Below are 24,165 nucleotides of genomic sequence, written 5' to 3'. Positions count from 1 at the left end.
AATGCCTTCAATCACTCCCTCACTGGTGATACCCAAATCCAATTCTCATCTCCACCAAATAGCATTATATAGAAAACATAAGGTTATCCCCAAACTGATACAGCCAAAGTAAGCTACTCCTCCTTCTCCATCCTGGTTAATTTTCTCCGTATCACCAACTTCTAATATCCACCGAGTCATCATGGCCTATAAACTTAACTTCCACAGTTTCTTATACATCCCCTTATTATTTCCACTGCCAAAGTCCTAGTTGAGTTCTAACATCTGTGCAGAAATGACTAAATATTACAGGTTCAAGACTGCTCTCAGAAGAAAGGTCTATTTGCAGGACTGGCCTTTGGCTGGCATATGGGAACTTAGATTCCAGGAGACTTCCCCACCATTCACTAAGTAGTAAAGAGTGGCTACTGTGCCTGACTTGTTTAGACTGAACACCTACTTTCCTTCCAGAAGTCTGGAATTTTGGTCTATGCTAAGTGGAGGTACTTAATGACTGACCCAATAAAAACCTGGGATTTCTAGGCTCCGATAAGCTTCCCTCATAGACATTTCATATATGTTAAAACAACTTATTGCTGGAAGAATTAAGCATGTCCTAAGTGACTCCACTGGGAGAGGAATCTTGGAAGCTTGTATCTGGTTTCTTTTTAGTCTTTGCCCCATGTGTCTTTTCCCTTGTTGATTCTGCTTTGTGTCCTATAATAAATCTCAAAAACGAGTATGACTATAAGCTGAGTATTTGGTGAATCCTGTGGGCACACCTACCCTACGGAATCACTATACATGATGATGATCTTGGAGATTTCTGTCATGTCATCTCCACTTCTCTGCAATGATGCGATACAGCAGGGAATACATTTGTCTCCTACCTCAAACAAGTACAAAGCCAGAAACAATGGTTTCAGACATTGGACAACAGGCAGAGGAAAAAGTGACATCTGAAGGAAGAGAAACATGCATGGTAAATGCCAAAACTACCCCAGCTCTTTGTCTGGGAAGTTTCTAGGCCCCAATTCAATAAGAAAAAACACAGAATCCAATGGGTTTCCTGAGATGAGAATCCAGAAGTCAAGACAGTCAGAACTCATGGGTTAGAGAACCTCAGAGAGGTCAACCTGAACAGAGCATCCTCTGGAAATCTGGAAAAAGCTGCCTTATTCTTTAGCTGAGAACTTATACGCACATTTGTGGGAGGAAACACTCAAGCCTAGTTAACTACCTCTGACGCACTCACACACTCCCAGTGACAGCGCCAGAATGATTTCCAGATTTCACACAAAGCTCTCAGAATAGTTCACATTCCCAATAACCTCAACATAAACAGCCCATCAGGAAGAATACCCAGGATATTGCCTCACACCAGTTTAATGGGAATAATCCTAGACCAAAAAGGCTGTTCTGGTCCTGCCTAACAAAGCATAAAAGCAAGCAACAGAACTGTTTCCAAGCAACTTAACTAAGAACAAAGCTCAAAAAATTTTAAAGGGATATAAGAAAATCCAGTATCCACCAGTGTGAAATTAACAATGTTTGGCATCCAATAAAAAATACAAAACAGAAAAGTATGACCTGCAATCAATAATGAGGGAAAATTAATCAAATGAAATAGATCCAGAAAAGACTCAGGTAACAGAATTCATAGACAAGGACATCAAAACATTTATCATTAATATTATTATATTCAAGAAGAAAAAGCCTGAACACGTTAGAGTCATGAAAGACATTAAAAAATCCAAAATGAATGTCTAGAGATGAAAAAGACAGTGTCTGAGGTTGAAATGTCTTCTCTAAGTAGGCTCCATACCACACATTAGCCTACTTTCTTCAGCGTAAAGCGTAATCCAAATAGATGCCACAAAAATCTGTCACAAAATCTAAAAAAAAAAAAAGATATTTATGTCCTATTCAGAACCTTTAATTACTCCACCTTACAATGACTTAGGTTGCCTAATTCTCAGCATACAATGAGAAGCAGCAAAATTTTAAGTGTGCGCAGGCTACTGAAGGTTAAGTATACTTCAGGTTATCAAGGTGATAGTACAAGCACACACAGACACACACAATTACAGGACAGACATGATACTGTTAAACAGTAGAATAAGGGAAGATACAGCAACCAAAAATATTTACTACAGGAGCAGGTAGGTGTATGGATTTTAATGAGCAGGCCACTAAAACCTCAATGACTGACCTAGGTAAACAACAAAATATACTATTCAGGTTTTGGCTTTTTGTCCATCACACTGGGTCAACTTATAATATAAGTACTTTGAGAAATCTAAGATCTGTGAATTAAAATAAATGCCATTCAAACTGACTTAAAAGTATAAGGTTAATAAAGTTAAAAGAAATACCCATCCAGGACATAGAAGTGAAAAACTCTTTCAAGTCTTCAAGGAAAGTTGTATGAAATTTTTATTACATCTTAGTTCATAATACATTATGAACTTTTTTAAAGAAATATGGCTCTGCTAGCATTTATTCACTTGATTATAATTCTATAATTTTCAAAATTTAATTTTAAAGGCACAGACCTTATCCTTTTTGTAAACATAAGACTATCACTGAAAAGAGTAGAACTGCATTGACTAAAGAAAGAGCAGCAACACAGAATCTCAACTACTTGTTTGACCTCTTGACTACTATGGAGGTCAAAAGTCATTAACATTATAAATACAGAATGAAAGACAAAATTAGAAATTCATCCTTTCAGCAACCACCAAAGTTGACAACTGATTCAATGAGGATACACTGTCCCCAAGTAATACCCCACAGATTTCTTAGTAATTACAAAGGGGATGATGTTCCTTTATGAGGGGCAGATGTGGCGATTATCACATTAACCAAGTGCTACAACCTTGAGTGCACCCCAAAGGCCATATGTCAAAGGTACCACTGATCCCCACAGTGGTGCTTCTGGGAGGTGGTAGAATCTTTAGAAGGAGGAGCTTGGTGGGAAGTTCTGAGGTCACTGGAGGAATGCCCTTAATGGAGCATGCCCTCAAAGTGCACTATGGGATTTCAGCCCCTTCCTCTTTCCATTTTGCTTTCCGGTCATGAGGTAAGTGGTTTTGCTCTACCACACACTCCCATCATGATGTACTGCTTTTGCCATATGCCCAAAGCAATGGGACAATCAATTATGGACTGCAACCTCCACAACCATAAGCCAAAATAAACCTTTTTCTTTTTGAGTTAATTATCTCAGATATTTTGATATAGGGATAAAAAAAACTGACTAACACACCAAAATGATCCAACTTAGTTGATGGCATCAATGGATACCTGATATTACATTCCCTGAGGTGATACAATGAGAAGTACCCATAACCTATGCAGTCTTGATAAAAATGCTTAATCTGAGTCTCATCATGAGAAGAAAAAAATATCAAACAAAACAAATAGAAAATATGAGAGAGGGTAGCTAGCCTAGGCTCTTCAAAAATAGGTTAGTGTCATTAAAGGGGCGGGAGGGGAACAAGGGAATTATTCTGGATTTAGAGAATAAAAAGAAACTGCAACCAAATAAAATGCATGAATGTAACTGAATCCTCAGTCTAAAAGTAAAATACCTATAAAAGCAATTTTTAAAACGGGGAAAATCCGAACATGGTCCATGCATATTAGATGATGATATAGAAATGCTAATATTTTAGGATACTGATATTATTGTATAGATTATACCTTATTCTTAAGGGATGTTTGCTGAGAGATCCATTAACATTGTAGTCTGGCAAAAAAGAAAAATTTTTTTTTTTTGTATGTGTGTAGAATAAGACCATCTGAGAGAAAAAGCAAGTAAATGTGGCATAAGATCAATAATTTGTGAATCTAGATAAAAGGTATGTAGGTGATTCATTTACTGTTCTTTACAAACAACAAAATTGGAAAGTGCTATAGTTTGGATAAGGTTTGTATTTAGCCCCCAAAGGTTCATGTGTTGGAAGCTTGGTCAATAGTGTGGCAATATTAAGAGGTAAGGCTAATGAGAGGTCCTTATGTAACTAGGGACATGCCCTCTGAAGAGATTATAGCTCTCTCTTTAGAGCTCTTGCCAGAGCAAGTTAAATGAGGGAAGCCAATAGCAGAATTGCTGTCTTCCTGTGTGTGAAGTGCCTTCCCTCCTATACTCACTCCCATGATGACATAATCTTCCATGATGTTCACCGCCAAGAGAAGCCTCACCAAAGAGCTGAACCAAATCCAGCATTATTATGCCTTTGAATCTCCAGAACTATGAGCTAAATAAACTTTCCTTTATAAAGTTAGCCTGCTTCAGGTATCTCATTAAAATAACAGAAAATAAACCAATATGGAAGGGAAAGATCATTAACATTATTTGAATACACAGACCACACTGAATAAAAGTCACCTTGTAATTAAATAATAAACTGAATATCCATGCAAATTCGCTATAACTTCAACTTGCCTTTTCCAACTAGCATTTTCTGGAAACGGGATTTTTCACCAAAGCTCTATTCCTTGAAAAACATAATATAAGGGGCTGGGGTTATAGCTCAGTGGTAGAGCACTTGCCTCGCAATCCTTAGCACCACATAAAAAATAAATAAAAAAAGATATTGTGTCCATCAAAAAAAAAAAAAAACATGATATAAGAGACTGCCTAAACTCAATTCAACTACTTGAAGAATAGAGCAGATAGGTTGTTTCAGATAGTAAGATCTTTCTTCATTCAATAGATCAAAAGAATAAGAGACATAAGTATATACTCAGACAAAGAACATTTAAGTTGATCATCTTACCTCCTAAAGCCTAGAATCAGGCTACCTCTCAAAGAATTAAATGAAAAAGGCTCTGTATTTGATTCCACTGCAAAAGAAAATAATCATCAATAAATCTCAGATCAAAAAACAAAACAATAAAAATACCATGAGTTACCAACTTGTGCACGCGCATGTGTGAGAGATACTGGGGATTGATCCCAGGGATGTTCTACTATTGAAATCCCCAGCCCTTTTTATTTTTTATTTTGAGACGGATTCTTGCTAAGTTTCCAGGGCTGTCTTTGAACTTTCAATCTACTTGCCTTAGCCTCCTGAGTAGCTGGGATTACAATACTTTTACTTTCAATTGGGAAATTTTATTTAAAAAATTTTTAAGTGTTTTTATATCAAATTATTTAGATAATATGGTAACAAATATGTGCAATATAAACTATTTTTAAAGCATCTTATTTCATTTTCATAAGTATGTACAATTAATGAATTTATAACTATTCCTTTGCATAAATGGTAATTACTAATGTATAAGCATTCTCAAATCACTCTGACACACATCTGAGGCTGAATGTTACTAGATACTGTCACACTATGGAAAGAGACTGAAATGACTTTTGTCCTTTAAACAGAAAAAGGTCAAGTTCTTTTCAGAGTAATGTTGGGTTCTCTTGAACCATTCATACTTCTCATTCCATTTTCTTCCATGATTAATAACTGCACTGATACAAGAGTCATAAAAAAATAGGTCTTTACCTCTATTATGTAATTGATTTATACTGATTTTCACCTTTCTGAGCATTTATTTGCTATACTACTCCATTTGGCATTTAACAGTCAATAATTCATCTCAATGCTGACATCATAAGCCTGATTTGCTTAGAATTAGGCCCTGTACTAATTCTTCATACAACTTTTGCCATAACTAGCAAGAAATCACTATTGGCTCTCCTGAATTATTTTTCCCTGCAATTATACTATCATGTTTTAAGTAACTGATTTAATAATTTTCTATAAACGTAATGTGGCTTCTAAATAATTCAAAGTTAGTGGAATGAAAGAAGAATTCAAAGTAAAGACAAATTCTGGAGATAATAAATATTGTTTATGTGACTCTTAGTATTATCTGATTTAATTTTTTAAAAAACTCATGGGAAGAAACAGTAATTTCAAAAATTTATTTTGACTCACTTACATATAAATAAAACCATCCCAGATCAACTATTATATCCCTTGAACAAAAACTCTATGGCTATGGTTTCATAGCATTTGAAAATCTAAAAATCTTTAAAATGAGCTGTACTTAGGTACTCAAGGAATTTTAAAGTGGATACAACCACAGGCCTCTCAGTAACCTTTAATTTTGCTTGATCAAATTAATTTGCCATTCCTATATTCCTATAGATACGAAAGGGAAGATATATCCTAATCTCCCACAAACTTGATCAAGAAAATCCATCTATCCTACCTAATATCTGATATTCCTTGTGATGTAGTAACTAATAGTTCATATCATAGAGCAACCAATGAAAATTATAGAACTGTTCTCCAAAGATCTATAAATCCAAGGTGAAGGGAGGGTACTTACAAAAGTTAACTCATATATTCTTTAGCCTTCTAGTGGCTGGCATTGTTCTTTTTCAAATTTAATAAACAACCTCTTAAAAATGTTTTTTCAGACTATTCAAAATAGTATTTCATACAGTATTGTGAAGTTTTTTGCCTTAAAAAGGTGGTCAGAAACATCTCAGCAAGCTGGAAGGCTGCTGACACAGGTATCTAGTTTCATTAGCAACAAAGAAAGTCTGAAAAATCAGGAAGCTGACAATAAAGTGGAAATGATGGTATGACAAAAGGAAAAGGCAGCTCTCAAGTATGCACCTTATGAGCTAGATTCCTCCACTAATGTTTCTCTGTTTTCATCTTGTCAGCATAGAAAAATCTATATATTATATAGAGTGGAAGGCAAAATCAATATGCTCACATAGCAGCAAGTATTACACAACCTTTGACTCAAATAACTATTACTTTAACTATCTGATATAAAGAAATAGGCTTGTACTATTTGAAGATAATTGTAACGTTGGAAAATGAAAACATGACAACTGGACATGTTGCCTTTCCCTTATACTATTAACTACTGTTCATTAATGAACTTTTTATTTTATTTTATTTTAGCAGTAATGAACTATTTTAAATGACACATACACAGCTCCTATATACCTAATAATCTGGTTTCTAAAAAGCTTCCACCTATACAATTTGAATATACATTAATCAAATCTAGCTCGTGGGAGCAAGAAATTACTGTTTGTGTGTTGGTTTTAAATGATGTTATTTTCCACAAGTTCTGAAATATGTCTAGTAACATCATGGATATGTTTAAAAATGAAGAAATTAAGGTAAGTTTTTTTTAAATTAATAAAAATAAAATATGGTATGGGGAAAAAATAGTTAAAGTCAGAAAATCTTGCTTTTGACTCAAAGCACTACTACTACCTCGGGCAATTCATGTAACCTCACTGTGCCTTTCTCCATCTATCATTTGAGGCAATTTTATTAAGAAGTGATGAGCAGTAAAGCATCCTAGCAGTTTTAAATGTACAGTAAACATCTGCAGTGTTTTTGTTAAGAAAACCTAGGACATATCTTCACATAACTTAAAGATCATGATAGATGCAAATGTGAAATACTTTCAGAAACTGTCTCAACTGATTTTCCCAACAGCCCCCATACAGTAGAAAAGTAGTACCATCCCAATTTAAGGAAAGTAAAGCAAAGACAGGTTGACATCTTCTAGGTCACATACCAGCTGCTGAATTAAAAGTAGGACCTGAGTCTTAAGGGTTCCCAGTCTAACCTCCACTCTAATACCATCTCCAAGCTCCTTCCAACTTTAAAAATTAATTCCAAATTATTCACAAGTTCAATCACAAACTGATTTATCAGTCTGACTTTAATATAAAAGCTTTCTTGCTTGCACTGCATGAGCTACCTGTATGCCCTCAACTGTAACTAAAATTGATACCTGTCAAATTTACTGCTAATGTTGCATACTTACAAAATGATAAAATGTAGTCCAAGTTCCCATTTACAGCTTCACTTTTCAATTCAGCTTGAGAAAACGTACTACTTTCAGGTAGACATTCATTTTTCTAGGGATAAAGCATGTATCAGCAATAATATGCCTCAGTTAACAATATTTTAATACATCATTCAAATTTCCTACATTCTGAATATCGCTTTTTATCACCATATTCTGATAATATAGCTTTTAAAAATGATCTTGTAGAACAATATAGAGAACAAATGAATTTTAGCAAAAGTTCTGTAGTAGAGTTCCAACATTTTAAGTTGAATGCTTAACTTAAATATCAGTTACACATAGAGTCTTCTTTCTAGGAAGACTTTATTATTGAAAACTAATATTCTCTCACTCAGGACAAAACAAAAATTCAATGAATAGAACTAAATGATATTTTGGGACATATCATGACATAAAGATTAAACATATTTAGCTGGGCATGGTGGCATACACCTGTAAACCTAGCAGCCTGGGAGGGTGAGAAAAGAGCATCATCAAGTTCAACGCCAGCCTCAGCGATTTAGCAAGGCCCTAAACAACTTAGCAAGATACTGTCTCAAAATAAAAATTAAAAAGGGACGAGGGTGTGGTTTAGCACTCCTGGGTTCAATCCCCAGTACCAAAAGGGGGGGAAAAAAGATTAAACATATTTAACTCCAAGTAGTTCTTCACTTGGTGCAATATTATTTATTTAACAATTTAAGTACAGGAACAAAATCGAGCTCAAATATACTTATGGAATCATTTTACAATAGCACAAGATCAAAAACCATCTGAATAATAAATACTAGACAATGAATAAAAATAAATTGATATATCCATACAGGAAAATAGTATATAGGCATAAAAAATTTGTGAAATTACATATTGGTATGGAAAGGTATGAAATAGAAAAAAATAGTTTGCTGGATAATATGAATAATATAATCTAATTTTTGCTAAGAGATTTCTAAAGCACACTCATATGTAAAAGAATACATATGTCGACTGCATGACCAATATGATTCTGCAACATGTACACTCAGAAAAATGAGAAATTATATCCCATTTGATTCAAATGTATGATATTTCAAGGTCATTGTACCGTCATGTATAACTAATTAAAAAAAAAAGAATACATGTATCAAGCAAAAGGAACAGTGGATGAGTTGTGTAGTTTTATCAATTAATAGCATTTTATATTTTAATCAATGAGTGTGTATTATATAATTTTTAAAAAATGATACATATATTTGTTAATGATTAACTAATGATACAATACCATCAGCAATAGCAACACCATCAGCTCTACTAACCATTTAACAGCACTTATTTCTGAGCCAAAAATACTTCAGTAAGGAAAATTTCAGTAAGGAAGGAAAAAGAGTTAAAATGAGAATAAATATAAGCAAATTTAGGAGAAACTTCAAAATCATACCTCCCTAAAATACCAACAAGACACAGGCACAGTGGTACATGCCTGTAAACTTGGGAGGCTAAAGTGGAAGGGCTGCTTAAGCTCAGAAGTTCTAGACCAGCCTGGGTAACATAGCAAGACCTCATCTCAAAAAAAAAAGAAAGAAAAAGAAAATGGAATCTTCGGTTATATTTCTTTCCTTCTTTCTTTTTGGTAACAGGGATCAAAATCAGGGTGCTTAACCACTGAGCCACATCCCCAGCCCCTTTTTATTTTTTATTTTGAGACAGAATCTCACGAAGTAACTGAGGGCCTCACTAAATTGCTAAAGCTGGCTTTGATTTATAATCCTCCTGCTTGGGCCTCTTGAGTCACTGGGATTACAGCCATGCACTACCACGCCAGGCTTGGGTTATATGTCTACAAAGAAAGAAAACATTTAGGGAAATGTTTTAAAATTATTTTAACAGTAAAATACCTATGGCATAGACTAAAAATACTCTGCTAAGAAATTAGGAGGAAAGGTAAAGACACTCAAGATATAAACACTAACATTTAGAGGATTGTAATTATGTAATTATTTCTAGGAAAGAAAGGAACACTGCAACATTATTAGAAAAATCAAGGCATTATGTGAATAACTGCCTAGGTAACAGATTTTTTGAACAAAATACTTTCTATTAAGTACTTGCTGCTCTGCCATGCTGTTCCTAATTGCATAGCACTTTGTTTTCAAAGTGAAAAATGCAATCCTTGCACTGTCCAAGTCAATTTCTTCATGCGCCCCTTTATCAATGCCTTGCCTATTCTGGTGGAGATAAGAAGTACACAGCAGAAAAATAATGTTTTGAAGTCAAACAAAGATTATTACAAGAAAAAAACACAAGACTGATAAATATATTATGGATGCATTTATGAAAATTCATATAGAAATGAAGAAACATTCAAACACTGAAAATTATAATTGCATTTTAGGCTGGGACTGAGGAGTGAATATTATTTTATTTTAACTTTTGCTGATAATGGCATATTGTCTTAACCAAAAAACAAAAATGCTGCTTTGTCTTTCTAAGTTAAACCACTATATATACTAGCTAATATTTTTAGAAAGCTTTAAAAAATTATTCACATGACCACTTTTAGTTCCTAGCTCAATTATGTCTTCTTTTGGTGACTATCAAATATTAAGGTGGAAAGACATTCTCCTCAATTACCCAATTAAAACTACACTTGTACTCACCTGTAAAACAGCATGAACTGACTTTATACTATCAAAGGCTGGAAACACATAATTTACATATGTCTCCTGATCGGGATTTATTCCCATTTCATGCATTCCTTTAAGGACATCAATTATACCTGAAAGATAAAATACAGAAGCACAGAGATGAACCTGGAAGAAATTAACAAAATGTCAGAAAGTTCAGTTCAATTATTTTCTGAATCATAATGCAGGGAAATTACTTAGCATTTTGTTTGTCTAAAAGAGAAAGCAGAAAAGCTAGGAAACTGGGAGGTGTATGATGATAAATTTTTAAAATTCTTTTTTCATCTCACTCTATTAAGTCAGTAGAGAGTGCTAAGAAAATATCCTTAAAATTATGAGTATTAGAAAACTTAAAACCATTAAACAACATGCCTAACATTTCTAGCACCCCAACAGAATGGATCATAAAACATCGTTGCTATCATGCAGGATGATGGACTCACACAATAAAACATTTGCAATGGGAAGGGCTTGGGGAGTGGAATACGGGGACCTGTCAAACACAAAACCAGTTTCAAAAAGTGTTTTTGATTAAGCATTTAAGTAAAAAGTACTCTAATTGTTACCATCCTCTGACTTCATATTTTATAATATAAAAATAAAAAATGAATAGAGAACAAATGATCTAATGAATTATTGTCTTACTATATTTAAAACCTATTCAAAGCACTGGTTATGTAGCTTAGTGGAAGAGTACGTTCATCACATGCGCAAGCCCCTGGGTTTGATGTCCAGCGCCACAAAAACAAAACAAAACAAGGACTAATTTAAAAATCTAGTAAAATATTCCTTTCCATTCCCCACTCACAAAAACATATTTTAATAACTTCTTAAAAGATCATTCCATATTTTCTAAGCTACAGTTAGCTTCAAATAGTACAAACTGATTTCTTTATATCAGATTCAATTAATTCTATAAAACTAATAACAGTTTAATAAAAAAGACATATTTGTTTATCTTTTTAAAACTTACTACTTTAGTTGCATTACTTTCATATTATTAAAACTTCTCCTAAAAGTTTTTGTTTCTGAAATACAATGTCCCCTACAGAAAAATTACATATCTAAAAAATTTTATTATATAATGTGCTCTAGTACAAATGATTATAAGTTCCCACTGAGTACAGAAAGATACAGGTAAGTTTAACTATATTATGAAACATCTTCACATTTGTTTAGATAAGATTCAGATTATAGATCAGAATATTTTAACTTTTGAAGAGTTTTATACTCACATAAAAAGTAGAAACAGCCCAATGAAACAGAATAGAGAGCCCAAATATAAGCTTACACATACACAGTCAACTAATTTTTGACAAAGACACCATGAATGCACAATGAGGAAAGAATAGTTTTAGAATAGTGCTGGAAAAATTGGATATCTACAGGCAAAAGGATGAAACTGGACCTTTACCTGATGGTATACACAAAAATCAATTCAAAATGGATGAAGAAATGTTAGTAACAATTACCAAACCATCAACAATGACCAACAATCAAAGATTAAAACTGTAAAACTCTTAGAAGAAAACTCTGGTCTTGGCAATGATTTTTTTCTGGATTTGACACCAAAGCACAGGCAACAAAGGTAAAACTCAATAAGTGAGACTGCAACAAACTAAAAAATTTCAGGATGCCAAAGAAAGCAATCGACAAAATGAAAAGATAGCTACAGAATGAGAGAAAACATTTGCAAACCACTTATCTGATAATGGTATATATGTCAATATCTATAGCCATATGTATGTGTATCTCTATCTATCTATCTATGTATCTACATATTCAGGTCCTTTGCCCATTTTTCAACTGGGTTGTCTCTTTTTTTGCCATTTAGTAATATGAGATATATACATAGACATATATATTTACTACTATATATATAGAGATACTACTATACATATATATGTATACTATAAGTAGATCTCATACTACTGAATGGCAAAACCCAGACAACCCAATTAAAAAACGGGCAAAGGACCTGAATATAGATTTTTTTCGAAAGAAAGCATAAAATGGCCAGCACGTTTATGAAAAAATGTTCAACATCACTGAATATCAGGAAAATACAAATCTAAACTATGATATCACCTCACACCTATGAGAATGACTATTACCAGGCTGGGGTACAGCTCAGTGACAAAGTGCCTAGCGTGTGCAAAGCCCTAGGTTTCATTCCCTACACTGAAAAAACAAAACCAAATAAAAAAAACCCAGAATGACTATTATTAAAAAGGTAAAAGATAACAAACGCTAGTAAGGATGTGCAGGAAAGGGAACCTTAGTACACTGATGGTAGGGATATAAGCTGATTTGGACATTATGGAAATCAGAATGGATGTTCCCCCAAAGCTCAATAATAGAAGTACCACATGTCCCAGCAATCCCGCTTCTACATAAATTTACAAAGGAAATAAAAACAGTATCTTGAAGAGATGTGTGCACGTCATGTTCACTGCAGCAATATTCACAGTAGCCAAGATGTGGGAACAATATTCTGTTGACAAATGAATGGATAAAGTACAAATAAGTACACAACCAAAGGAACTCCATATCATATACAACCATGTAATGGGATCCTAACTGGAACAAGTTACACTTTATTCTACTTATATATAGTATATCAAAATATATATCTAGAAAGAACAAGTAAAAAAGAAAGAAAGAAAATGTGGTGTAATAGTCTGGCATAGTGGCACACTAACATACTACCAGCCACTTGAAGGATAAAGCAGGAAGATCCTGAATTTGAGGACAACCTGGACAATTTAATAAGACCCTGTCTCAAAATAAAAATTTTAAAAAGACTTTGGGATGTAGGTCAGTGGTAAGAGCACTTGCCTAACATGCACAAAGCCCTGGGTTCAATCCCCAGTATTGCAAAAAAGGAAAACTAAAATGTAATGTACAAGGGACAGTAGGGTGGGACATTATGCAGCCTTAAAAAAAATAAAGAAATCCCATCATTGGCAACAACATGGATAAACATGTTTATTTAGATAATCTGTGTTGCTAGCATTTTCGACTTACATAAATTTCTAACTGAAACTAAAAAAGGCTTAAGATAGCCTTGGAATCATACTGAAAGCCCAGCTAAGATCACTCCCTCAGGCACCCTTCACTAACCATAGTCAGATGAAAAGAAAGAAGCACTTTTTAAAAAGAAAGGAAAAGAGATAGTGGGGTTGGGTAGTGCATGCCTGTAATCATAGCAACTTGCAAGGCTGGGGCAGGAGGATCCCAAGTTCAAGGCTAGCCTCAGCAACTTGAGGCTATAACAAATAAAAACGGCTAAGGGGCTGGGGTTGTGGCTCAGTAGTAGAACACTCACCTAGCACTTGCAAAGCCCTGGGTTCAATCCTCAGCACACATAAAAATAAATAAAATAAAGGTATTGTGTCTAACTACAACTAAAAAAAAAAAATTTTTTTTTAAATGACTAGGGATGTAGCTCAGTAGCAAAGTACCCCAGTTCAATCCACAGTACAAAAATAATGTAATAAAAGAGGATTGAGCTGAGCTGACATATCTATACAAATAATGTAATTCCCTCCTTAAAACAAAGAAAGATAAAAATAATCTAACATTAAGTCAGAGGATTTCTCAGAGGCTGAGGCAGAAGGATTATGAATTCAAACCCAGCCTTAGCAACTTAGCAAGGCCCTAAGCAATTCAGCGAGACCCTGTCACTAACAAAATATAAAAAGGGGTGGGGATGTGGCTCAGTGGTTAAGCACCCCTACATTCAATCCCTGGTACCAATAAATAAATAAATAAACAAGAGGATTCCAAACCTAAGGTTAAATTACTAAGTTACTAGGAACTTAGTAATTTAACCTAAGATAAATAATCTAATAAAATTACTGCAATGTACCATGAGTAAAGTTTCCATTCAAGAAGTCTAATAAGAATTAAAATAGTTGAACCATTCTGGGAAACAAAGGGTTCACTTGAACAACTTCTAGTGACTATAACTGCCTGCTTCGTGGGATTTTTACCTCTTCCCAATGCACTCACTTTATTAGGAGGTAAAGTCTTACTTTTTTGAAAAGTAAGTTACCTGTATTCTGACACTTCACTCAACTGGCTTTAGGTTTTCTGATCACCCCTTCCTTATATATTTTTCCCTCTCCATGTTCTTATTTTTATGTTTTCCAACTATCCCAAAGGCTGTACATCCCTATTCATTCTGGGCATTTCCTCTCATCTAGTCAAGATGCTGAAAATGTTATCACTCTAAGTGGTGACTTTTCCATTTATGCCACAATGAAAAATACTAGTAAGATGAGCCATGAGGAAGTCATTTTAAGAATCTTTCTTATGGCACACTCCTGCAATCCCAGTTACTGAGGAGGCTGAGGCAGTAAGATCACAAATTCAAGTTTAAGGCCACATTTAACTTAGCAAGACCCTGTCTTAAAATAAAAACCCCCAGTAAAACACACACACACACACACACACACACACAAAGAATCTATGGTGATTGCTACATTCGCAACCAGAATATTTGATCAGAAATTTGATCATCCTACTATTGAAAATGCATTCTTTGATTTCTTGAAGGGTTTTTATTTATTCATTATAAAATACTCCCACATATTCTCCAACATTAAAGCCATTATCTTCTTCTTTTATTTCTATGAGTACATATGTATATGACTTTCACTGGACAAAGATCAAGTTCCTTACATCAATAAGAATGTTACTTTTTTCAACAGAAACCATATCGAATACATATTGCCATTTCCCTGTTAAATGAAAGAAATGAAAGAAAACTATAGAAAAGTATAGAATAGAATGATCTTCCAGGACTTCCTACAAAGAAGAAAAAAATGGAACTGTAAAACAATTGACAACTCTTATATTCTTAATTCATTATCTATCAATGATGCATAAGCATCAGTATATTTCCACATAAAATTTTTATTGAGTAAAATATGCCACCTCTTTTTAAAATGTCCTTAATAAGGGCTGAGGGTACATCTCAGTGGTAGAGTGCTTGCCTAACATGCACAAGGCCCTGGGTTCAATACATAACATCACACACACACAAAAAGTCCTTAATGCAAAAATTAGTACCCAATTTCTAAAAGATGACTAAGATTTTTTATAAAAGAAATACATTATAATATTTACAAATGTCTAAAACGGAGGCATTATTGTATAAAACGAATACTTGAATAAGACAGAAATCCTCCATTCTAATCCCAATATTATTGACAGCTAGATGGAAAACCTAAGGTCAGTCACTGAATCCCCTCTGTGGCTCTCAGTTCCTTCCTTAATACAATATGAGCTTTCAAAAAGGCACCTTTGAAATCTAAATTCTGCAATTCTATGAAAAGATGGATTCAAGATAAAGCCCATTTTCTACTAGTTCAACTCACTATAACTATAGAAATAAATTACCTAAATTCTTTTATGTTTACTAAGTAGCAATAATGTCATAACCAATTCAAGTCTAGATACCCTGTTATGATTAGAAAAGCAAATTTACCTGATAAACACACTTCAACGGGGTATCAAAATTATTTTCATACCTGTGTAAAGGTAAATAATACATGCCTAAAGAGTCTGATGCAATGATGTAAACTTTCTGTGTTTTAAAGATACTGGGTTAAAGGTTACCTCTTGTAACTTTCAAAACTGAAGGATAGACAAAGAGTTAATCAACCAGCATATTGTTTTCACAAAGATTTTTCTAAAAAGGATTTAGAGACTTTTATAGCCAGAAACAATTAGGGAATACTTGTTTCACTATATCCTTTAAACCAGAAGACGGCTATATATTTAAAATAAAATTGCAATATGAAAGTCTGCTAAAAGCACTTTTTTTGTTGTTTGTGCATTTTGTTTGTCACCCAATGTCACACTAACAACTCTGCATCTCATTCCAAAGCACATTATACTGTGAGATAAAATGAAAAAGACCATTTTTTGTTTCCCCAAGGGGGAAGTACTTCTGTTAAAAGCATCTTTTTATAAAACTACTCTTTCTGAATTACCAATAATGCAAACCAAAGAATTAGATACTGTACTCTAAAATTTAATATTTGTTCAATTCTTATTCATATCCTATAGACATCCCATGTGTGCAAGGGAAAAGTATGCTAAATGCTTAAACGTACTTAAGTACCTGAAAGATTGAACATTTCTGTCCTTCAATCAGCAGGCTGTCAGGTCACAAGCACTCATTTTGCAATAAAAGTTTTCTTGCCTTTCCTATTATTGTAATCAAGCTCAGTTCAGAAGAAAAAGACTGGTCCACAAAGAAAATGGTGCACTTCTTGTTTTCATAAACCTGATTATGCATAACTTTATAAAAGGATAGACAAACTACTTTCAAACACTAAAGATTTGAAAAAAAAAAAAAACTTAATGAAATGTTAAAAATCAAAATGAGATGAATTAAAAAATGAAATTAAGATGAAAGAAATCGTATGTTTGTTTTTTAGTTTGTTTGTTTGTTTTTGTGGTGCTGGGGATTGAACTCAGAGTCTTATGCATGTGAGGCAAGCACTCTACCAATTGAGCTATATCCCCAGCCCTATGTTTGTTTATTTTAATGCTCAGAGACTTTACTATGATTTAACACAATTCTATTTCCTCACAAGATCTAACATTGAGTTATGAATAAGTATGCTTTCCCAAAGAACTGATTTAGATGTGGGTACAAATCAGTAAAAGACAAAATTCAACCTTGAACATTTTTCTTCTTCTGATGTCCAGCTAGCAATGGCCAAAAATAGTGAGCTCTGACAGGAAAACCTTCTTCTTTCATGGCCTTCATTAAAGCTTTTACCAAATCTGAAAGACATACCATAAAACATCACTAATCTATCTCAGCAAAACCTGCTAGTGTTGGTTTTAACTAAAAATAGTAGAATACCTGTTTTATTGGCTAGTAAAGCACAATGGAGTGTGAACTGCAAAGGAGACATATGCATCCTGGCTTCCTTTAACTTCTTGCAGTAGTTGGTTAGCTTCTCTGCAGGCTAGAAAAAAGTAAGTCACCACGTCACTAGGTTGGCAAATAACCCACCTCTGGACATTCTGCAAATATTCTACCACTTTGAGGATGAAAAATTTGAACCTCTCATCCTCTTTCTATCCCAAAATCTTGCAAGACAAAAACAAGGTTTTTATTACATTTACAATTAGTCTAATTTCATAAACCTTCTATTTTAAAGAATATTACTACCAGTAATACCATCTACAAAGTAAAAATGGACAAGATACCGTATCCATAGTCACACAGTGACGTAAAAAGAAACTGCCAAAGTCATTTGGGCTGTCTTCTCTTGATATAGGGCATGCTAATAAAATCTGAAATGCTGTATCTTCCAGCTTTTCAGTGACTAAAAGCAAAATGATGTTCATTGCATCTGGGAAGAAAACAAAGATATCTTTTGTTACTAAACTGAATGATATTTTCACCCTACAACCAGTACTAAAGACAAAATTAGGAATTCCAAACATCAAAAGGATATGTCTGCCTAATAAATAAACATTTCCAAATAAAAACATCTCCATGTACTCATTAACTCGTGTTTATTAACTTATTAAGCTTTTTTAAAAGTCCTATGATCACTTACCACAATCTATTGTTAGAGAATGCCCTGTCCAACATGTAAGAAATAGCAATTCAGGTTTATATAAAAATAATGCAGGGGGTGGGGTTGTGGTCAGTGGTAAAGTGCATGCCTACCATGTGTGAGGCACTGGGTTCGATCCTCAGCACCACATACCAATAAATAAAAATAAATAAATACAGGTACATCAACAACTAAAAAGTATTTCAAAAAAACAATGTAAATAAAAATGTTTATACTACCTGGAATATATCTTCTTTCATAGGTAATTTTTTCCAAAATTTCTGAGACATACTGAGGATATCCAGCTTTACTGAAGCTCAAGATAATTTGCAATAAATCACGGTCCATAAGGTAAACTTCAGACTTATCCACCTTCTCCAGAATCTATAAACAGTTCCAGAAATTAGAACAAGTTAGAAATCAGAGTTTTAAATTTAAGTAAATTAAAATACCAAGATTCAATAAATTAGGAACAAAGTTTTGGGACTTCTTTAATGAAGCAGGAAATACTCTATTTGAACAATTGTTATATATATAAAATCAAGGTACCAAAATAAGAATTTTTCTTAAATACTGCTCTCTTCAAGGAGACATCTTTAAAAACAGCGCTACAACCTCCTTGCACACATGAGGTTCATGTTTATTTATGTGAGTCATACCTGCTTAACATGGTCAATGTCACCCTTCTCAGCATATGCATTCAGTAATGCTAGGAATGTGTCTGGACCAGGTTCAATCCCAGCATCTTTCATCACAGTGAGAATATTTTCTGCATTCTCCATATCTCTAAAAGTTAATTCAAAGAAAATAAAACAGATTACTATAATATTTCCAAATACAATTATTCAACCTAAAATATACTACCTATGATTATTACAATAAGTTTAAATACTATTTGAAATTGTGATATTGAAAAAGGACAAATGCATGTTAAACTAGTTCTACATTTCTAAAATAACAAAGATCATAAACATCAAAAAATTTTTTTAGGTAATTCCTCCCTCTCAAAACCCAAATTATGTAATAATTACATAAACATTAAATAATGTAGCCTCTTATAGTTAGTATGACTTGCATTTAATTTACCTTTTAATAATAACATTTAATAAATTACTCATAAAATTTAAAAAATTTTTTTCCAGGAGAAAAAAAAAATTCTCCAGAGCAACTTTACAAATTTAATTACTCCAGATTTTTAAAACTGAATATTTTCAAATAATGTTTAAAACAAATTATAACAGCAATTTTTAAAAATGTAATAAGTACTAATTCTACAGATTTTTTTCTGAAGATATAAACATGTTCTGTGAATTTTCTACAATTTTTTTTTTTAATAATTTAAACACTGAATAAGAATGAAAATCTTGAGATGAACATTACCCGGCTCTTGCATGCCCTGTAACAAGAGCACTGAACACCGCCTCTGTGACTGGAAGATCCTTAGTTTTCATAAATCCAAGAATCTTGCTGCAATAAGAGAAATGAAGACACTCCTTGATTGCCAAAAACCACTTTTTACATGTATAAATTAGGTGTTCAGTTATTTTCAATATAACACCACGTTTACTTATAAAGTGAAATCTGACCCCCTTTCATGAAATCCTAATCCCTAAACTATCAATAATCTTGAAGTACTCGTGTTGTAATTTTCTGAAAATCTGATTGTTTGTTCTAAATTATTAATTAACCTTTAAAATTTAATAAGACATTTAGTTAAAAATAAAATTGTATTTCAATTTCTCTTTATTTCCCAAGCCTTCAATACAAAAGTGGCAAAATTTTACCTAAGCAGTAATATTTTACCACTGATTTTATATGAATCAGTGGGATTCCTAGTTTTATAAGTGAACACAGTTAAAAAACTAAGAACATTTCTCTAAGAAAAAAAAAGTAAAGACACCTTTATATCTCAATAATTTTATACCTGTGCTCTAAAACAACATATTTATAATTAAAACAGATTATTCATCTTGTCCTCTTATACAATTTTACATTTTATCTAAGTCATATTACCAAAATGTGTAATATTAAAATATTTCTGAAATAACTATCCTTATTAAGAAAAGATTATAAGAGAAAATAAAATGAACATACTCCAGGTTTACAAAATTTATAAATTGGTTTGCATAAACCTACATTTATAGAGATCCATACCTGGCACCTTCAATATCTCCTACATTACAATAAGCAGCAATCAGCCTCTGGTATGTCACCTGTCAATGAAATGGGCTGGTGAATTTTTTTCCCCTGGGCAAAAGAAATCAAAAAAGTTGGTATGGCAAATCAATATTTACCATAACAACTACCTACTCGATTTGGCTGAATGTTTGCTTCCTCCATTTTTGCCAAGAAATCAGTAGGTGAGAATTTATATTCATTTTGAAGATAAACTTTAAGTAAAGCATTGTAGTGACTCACATCATACACAGTGCCTACAAAGAAAATTTAAATGAAATTTTTAATTATATGACTTACCAATTTAGAAAAGCATTTAAAATCACATCCTTGTCACAATGGAAATCATGTGTACCCAAATTTAACAAGTAAAAAAATAGGTAAAATTAACACTATAGCATTTCACTCAGATAATATTAACACTTAACCCATCTATACAGATATCTTGTGAGAACATAGCAAGCTAAGTCAATAAGACATAATTACTGAATTGCTATACAATTATAAGTAACTGACTATTCAGATATTAAAAGGTCTATTACTTATGAAGCATAGTATCATCTTCCTGTTAGAAAATGCTAACAATACCTATTTATTTATTTATTTAGATATAAGAGATTGAACCCAGGTTTACTTCTACCACTGAACCATATATCCAGCCCTTTTTATTGAGAGACAGGGTCTCCCTAAGCTAACTAGTCTGGCAGTGAACTTACAATCCTCCTGCCTCAGCCTCCCAAGTCGCTGGACTACACATGGGCACCATCACACTTGGCCAACAATACCTCCATATTTTAAAATAACTTGAAGGGCTGGGGTTGTGGCTCAGCAGTAGAGCGCTTGCCTGGCATGTGAGAGGCGCTGGGTTCAATCTTCAGCACCACATAAAAATAAAGGCATAAAAATAAATAAATAAATAAAAGTAACTTGAAACCTTTTCTATATAAAGCAGTTATTGATAGACTACAACTGTAGTTCTTTTATACAGATAAATGTACTGGCAATTTTTCTTATTTCTTTACTAGGCCACTAAAAGCCTTTGTTTAAAGGAACTACTCCATCCCTTGTTACTGAATATCATTTTTAGTCAACTTGCCTTATTTACCTGTATTCCAATGCCCTTCTTTGGCTTCTCTCTCTGTCTGTACTGCCTAGGACCATGTCAATTAGGGCTACCATTCAGCCTTACCCTCTCCATTCATGACATCATAGTCATCCCATCGATTTAGGCTAACATGTTTCACTAAATTTTCATGAATTAAATTCCATACCCTTATTTAACTGCTAGTGGTCTCAGTCTGTGGTCATTATCTGGTGTCAGTTCATGAGATTCTAGGCAGCTGAGACCTATTACTTTCAGGAGGCAAGGGAGGGTGTTGAACCTAAGGACTTTCTACCACTGAGGTACATCCCCAGCCCTTTTTGTTATTTTGAGACAGGGTCTCAGTATCTACCAAGGGAATCTAGAAATACCTAAAATTTACTAAAATCTCAAAATTTAGGGATATAAGCCTGAAATATCCTACCTCAGCAACTAAAGGTTATATATAACAGCATTGCCTCCAATATTTTACCTCACATCCTTGTACCTTAAATAATATCTCACAACTTTGGCTCTGCTGTCCATTAAGATGTTAATGACTATCATGTAAGGGACCTTTTATATTCTAGAATATTAATCTTCAGAAATTTTAGAATAATAATAATAATAATAATCTTTTTGGCAAATATTTCGCACTTCAGCCCATTTTTAATTACATGACTTACTGACAAAAAGAAAATTTCAGTATGTTGCTCAAACCTAGGGCTTCCATTATACTAGGCAAGCAATCTATCACTGAGCTATATACCCATCCCTAGAAATTTTCAATATTTATAGCCAATTCTTTCTTTTTAGTTGTAGTTGGACACAATACCTTTATTTTATTTGTTTATTTTTTTATGTGGTGCCAGGATCAAACCCAGTGCCTTATACATGCTAGGCAAGTGCTCTACCACTGAACCACAACCCTGGCCCTATAGCCAATTCTTTATCACTTTTCTTTTTTTTTTTGCAAGTCAAAACTGTAGTAAGATTTTATCTCACACCAATCAGAATGGCAATTATCAAGAACACAAATAATTATAAATGTTGATGTGGATCTGAGGAAAAAGGTACACTCATATATGGGTTAATGGGACTGCAAATTAGTACAACTCCTCTGGAAAGCAGTATAGAGATTCCTTGAAAGACAAGAAATGGAATCACCATACTAGCAAACCAGCTATCCCACTCTCATTTATCTAACAGAACTAAAATCAGCGGACTATCGTGATACAGGTACATCAATGTTTTTAGCAGCATAATTCGCAATCACCAAGTTGTGGAATCAGTCCAGATGCCCATCAATAGATGAGTGGATTAAGAAAATGTGATATATATACACGATGAAATTTTACTCAGCCATAAAGAAGAATGAAATTGTGAAATCTGATGGTAAATGGATAAATGGAGAACAACATGTTAGGTGAAATAAGCCAGACTGAGAAAATTTATCACTTTTCTGCTGTTTTTTGTTTTTGTTTTGAGTACTAGGGTTTCAACCTAGGAGCTTTTTCAACTTCTGGTGCTTCTGGGATTACAGATGTGTGCCACCATGCCCAGTTATTCTGTTGCTTTTATACTGACAAAAATCCTTTTCCATACTGAAATCCAACATTTATACATACTCTTTAGACTTTTAAAAAATGAATTTGTCATCAATCTGAATTCAAGAGGAATCCAAAACTGTGATGTAAGGATCTGTCTTTATTCTACAGTTTTTTTCTACATTTTGAAGACTACTCCCAGATATTTTACATATTTGTGGTACCACTTAATTGGATCCTCTATCAATCTTATTTTGAAACTAGAAAAGTTACAGATTCTCAAACATTTACTATGTCAAATTAATTATTTTAAGGATTCCACAAAGAATCATACCATGTAAAAAACAATCATTTCTAGTAGTATTGCACATTCTATTGTATTATGCATAACAGCTGATGGTTTTAGATTCTAATATGCTTAAGAAGCATCCTTCTAGATTTAAAATTTTTAAAAAAACAGAAATGTATATTAAATTTTAAAAGCCAGTCTTTTAAATTTGGTCTTATAAGTTATTCTTTGAATATATGCTATATTCATATGGCTTAAAATTGAAAGGATATAAGAAAGGACAGAGTAAAAATTGTATCTAATGTTTATCATCCTTCCAGAAATATTTTAATATTGTATGCATATTCATGTAAGGAAAAAACACTATTTCAAAGTAGTATTTTATACTATATATTGTTCTGAATCTTAATTTTTATTTATAATCTAGAGAACACATCCCTCATTAGTATTCAAACACAACCTTCATTTTTTAAAGATTTGCACAGTATTCTATCATAGACTTTCCATAATTTATTCATCCAATCCCCAGTGAATGGCATTAGCATTGATTCCAATTTCCTGCTATTACAAACTAAAATGAATACTCTTTTATACATGTAAGTACATCTGCACCAAAATTCTAACAAATGTAACTGCTTGATCAAATTGTATGTCCAGTTATAACTTTGACAGGCTAAATTCCTTTTTTTGTTTTGTTTTGTTTTAGTTCTCGGTGGACACAACATCTTTGTTTGTATGTGGTGCTGAGGATCGAACCCAGGCCTCACACATGCCAGGCGGGCGCGCTACCGCTTGAGCCATATCCCCAGCCCCAAATTCCTATTTTATTCTTACCAAAGTTGGAATACTTGTTATGAAAAATCACTATATTCTTAATGCCCCTAGATGTCACTATAACTCACCAAATAAAACATTACCAAAAAATCATGAATCAAGTAGGCCTTCCATAAAATTACAGCATTTATATAAAGAAACACATTTTTATTGGGGGGGGGGG

General features: G+C 33.3%; 1 protein-coding gene across 1 annotated transcript in view; it reads right to left on the bottom strand.

The window, feature by feature from the left end:
• The window catches only part of Lrpprc (leucine rich pentatricopeptide repeat containing), a 106,801-nt gene that overhangs the window by 68,383 nt on the left and 14,253 nt on the right, over positions 1 to 24,165 (bottom strand). The window contains exons 4-14 of the mRNA XM_015479718.2: positions 20,387 to 20,508; positions 20,231 to 20,289; positions 19,457 to 19,543; positions 18,736 to 18,862; positions 18,316 to 18,460; positions 17,721 to 17,866; positions 17,371 to 17,476; positions 17,181 to 17,288; positions 10,458 to 10,576; positions 7,798 to 7,891; positions 4,764 to 4,830 (exon numbers count right to left, since the gene is read on the bottom strand). Of these exons, the coding sequence (XP_015335204.1) occupies positions 4,764 to 4,830; positions 7,798 to 7,891; positions 10,458 to 10,576; positions 17,181 to 17,288; positions 17,371 to 17,476; positions 17,721 to 17,866; positions 18,316 to 18,460; positions 18,736 to 18,862; positions 19,457 to 19,543; positions 20,231 to 20,289; positions 20,387 to 20,508 (1,180 nt within the window). The remainder of the gene's footprint in view (positions 1 to 4,763; positions 4,831 to 7,797; positions 7,892 to 10,457; positions 10,577 to 17,180; positions 17,289 to 17,370; positions 17,477 to 17,720; positions 17,867 to 18,315; positions 18,461 to 18,735; positions 18,863 to 19,456; positions 19,544 to 20,230; positions 20,290 to 20,386; positions 20,509 to 24,165) is intronic.

The sequence above is a fragment of the Marmota marmota genome, unplaced genomic scaffold, assembly GCF_001458135.2.
Source record: "Marmota marmota marmota unplaced genomic scaffold, marMar, whole genome shotgun sequence".
Taxonomy (NCBI): domain Eukaryota; kingdom Metazoa; phylum Chordata; class Mammalia; order Rodentia; family Sciuridae; genus Marmota; species Marmota marmota.
Note: the sequence above shows the minus strand (reverse complement) of the source record. Positions and strands in the feature narration are given on the sequence as shown.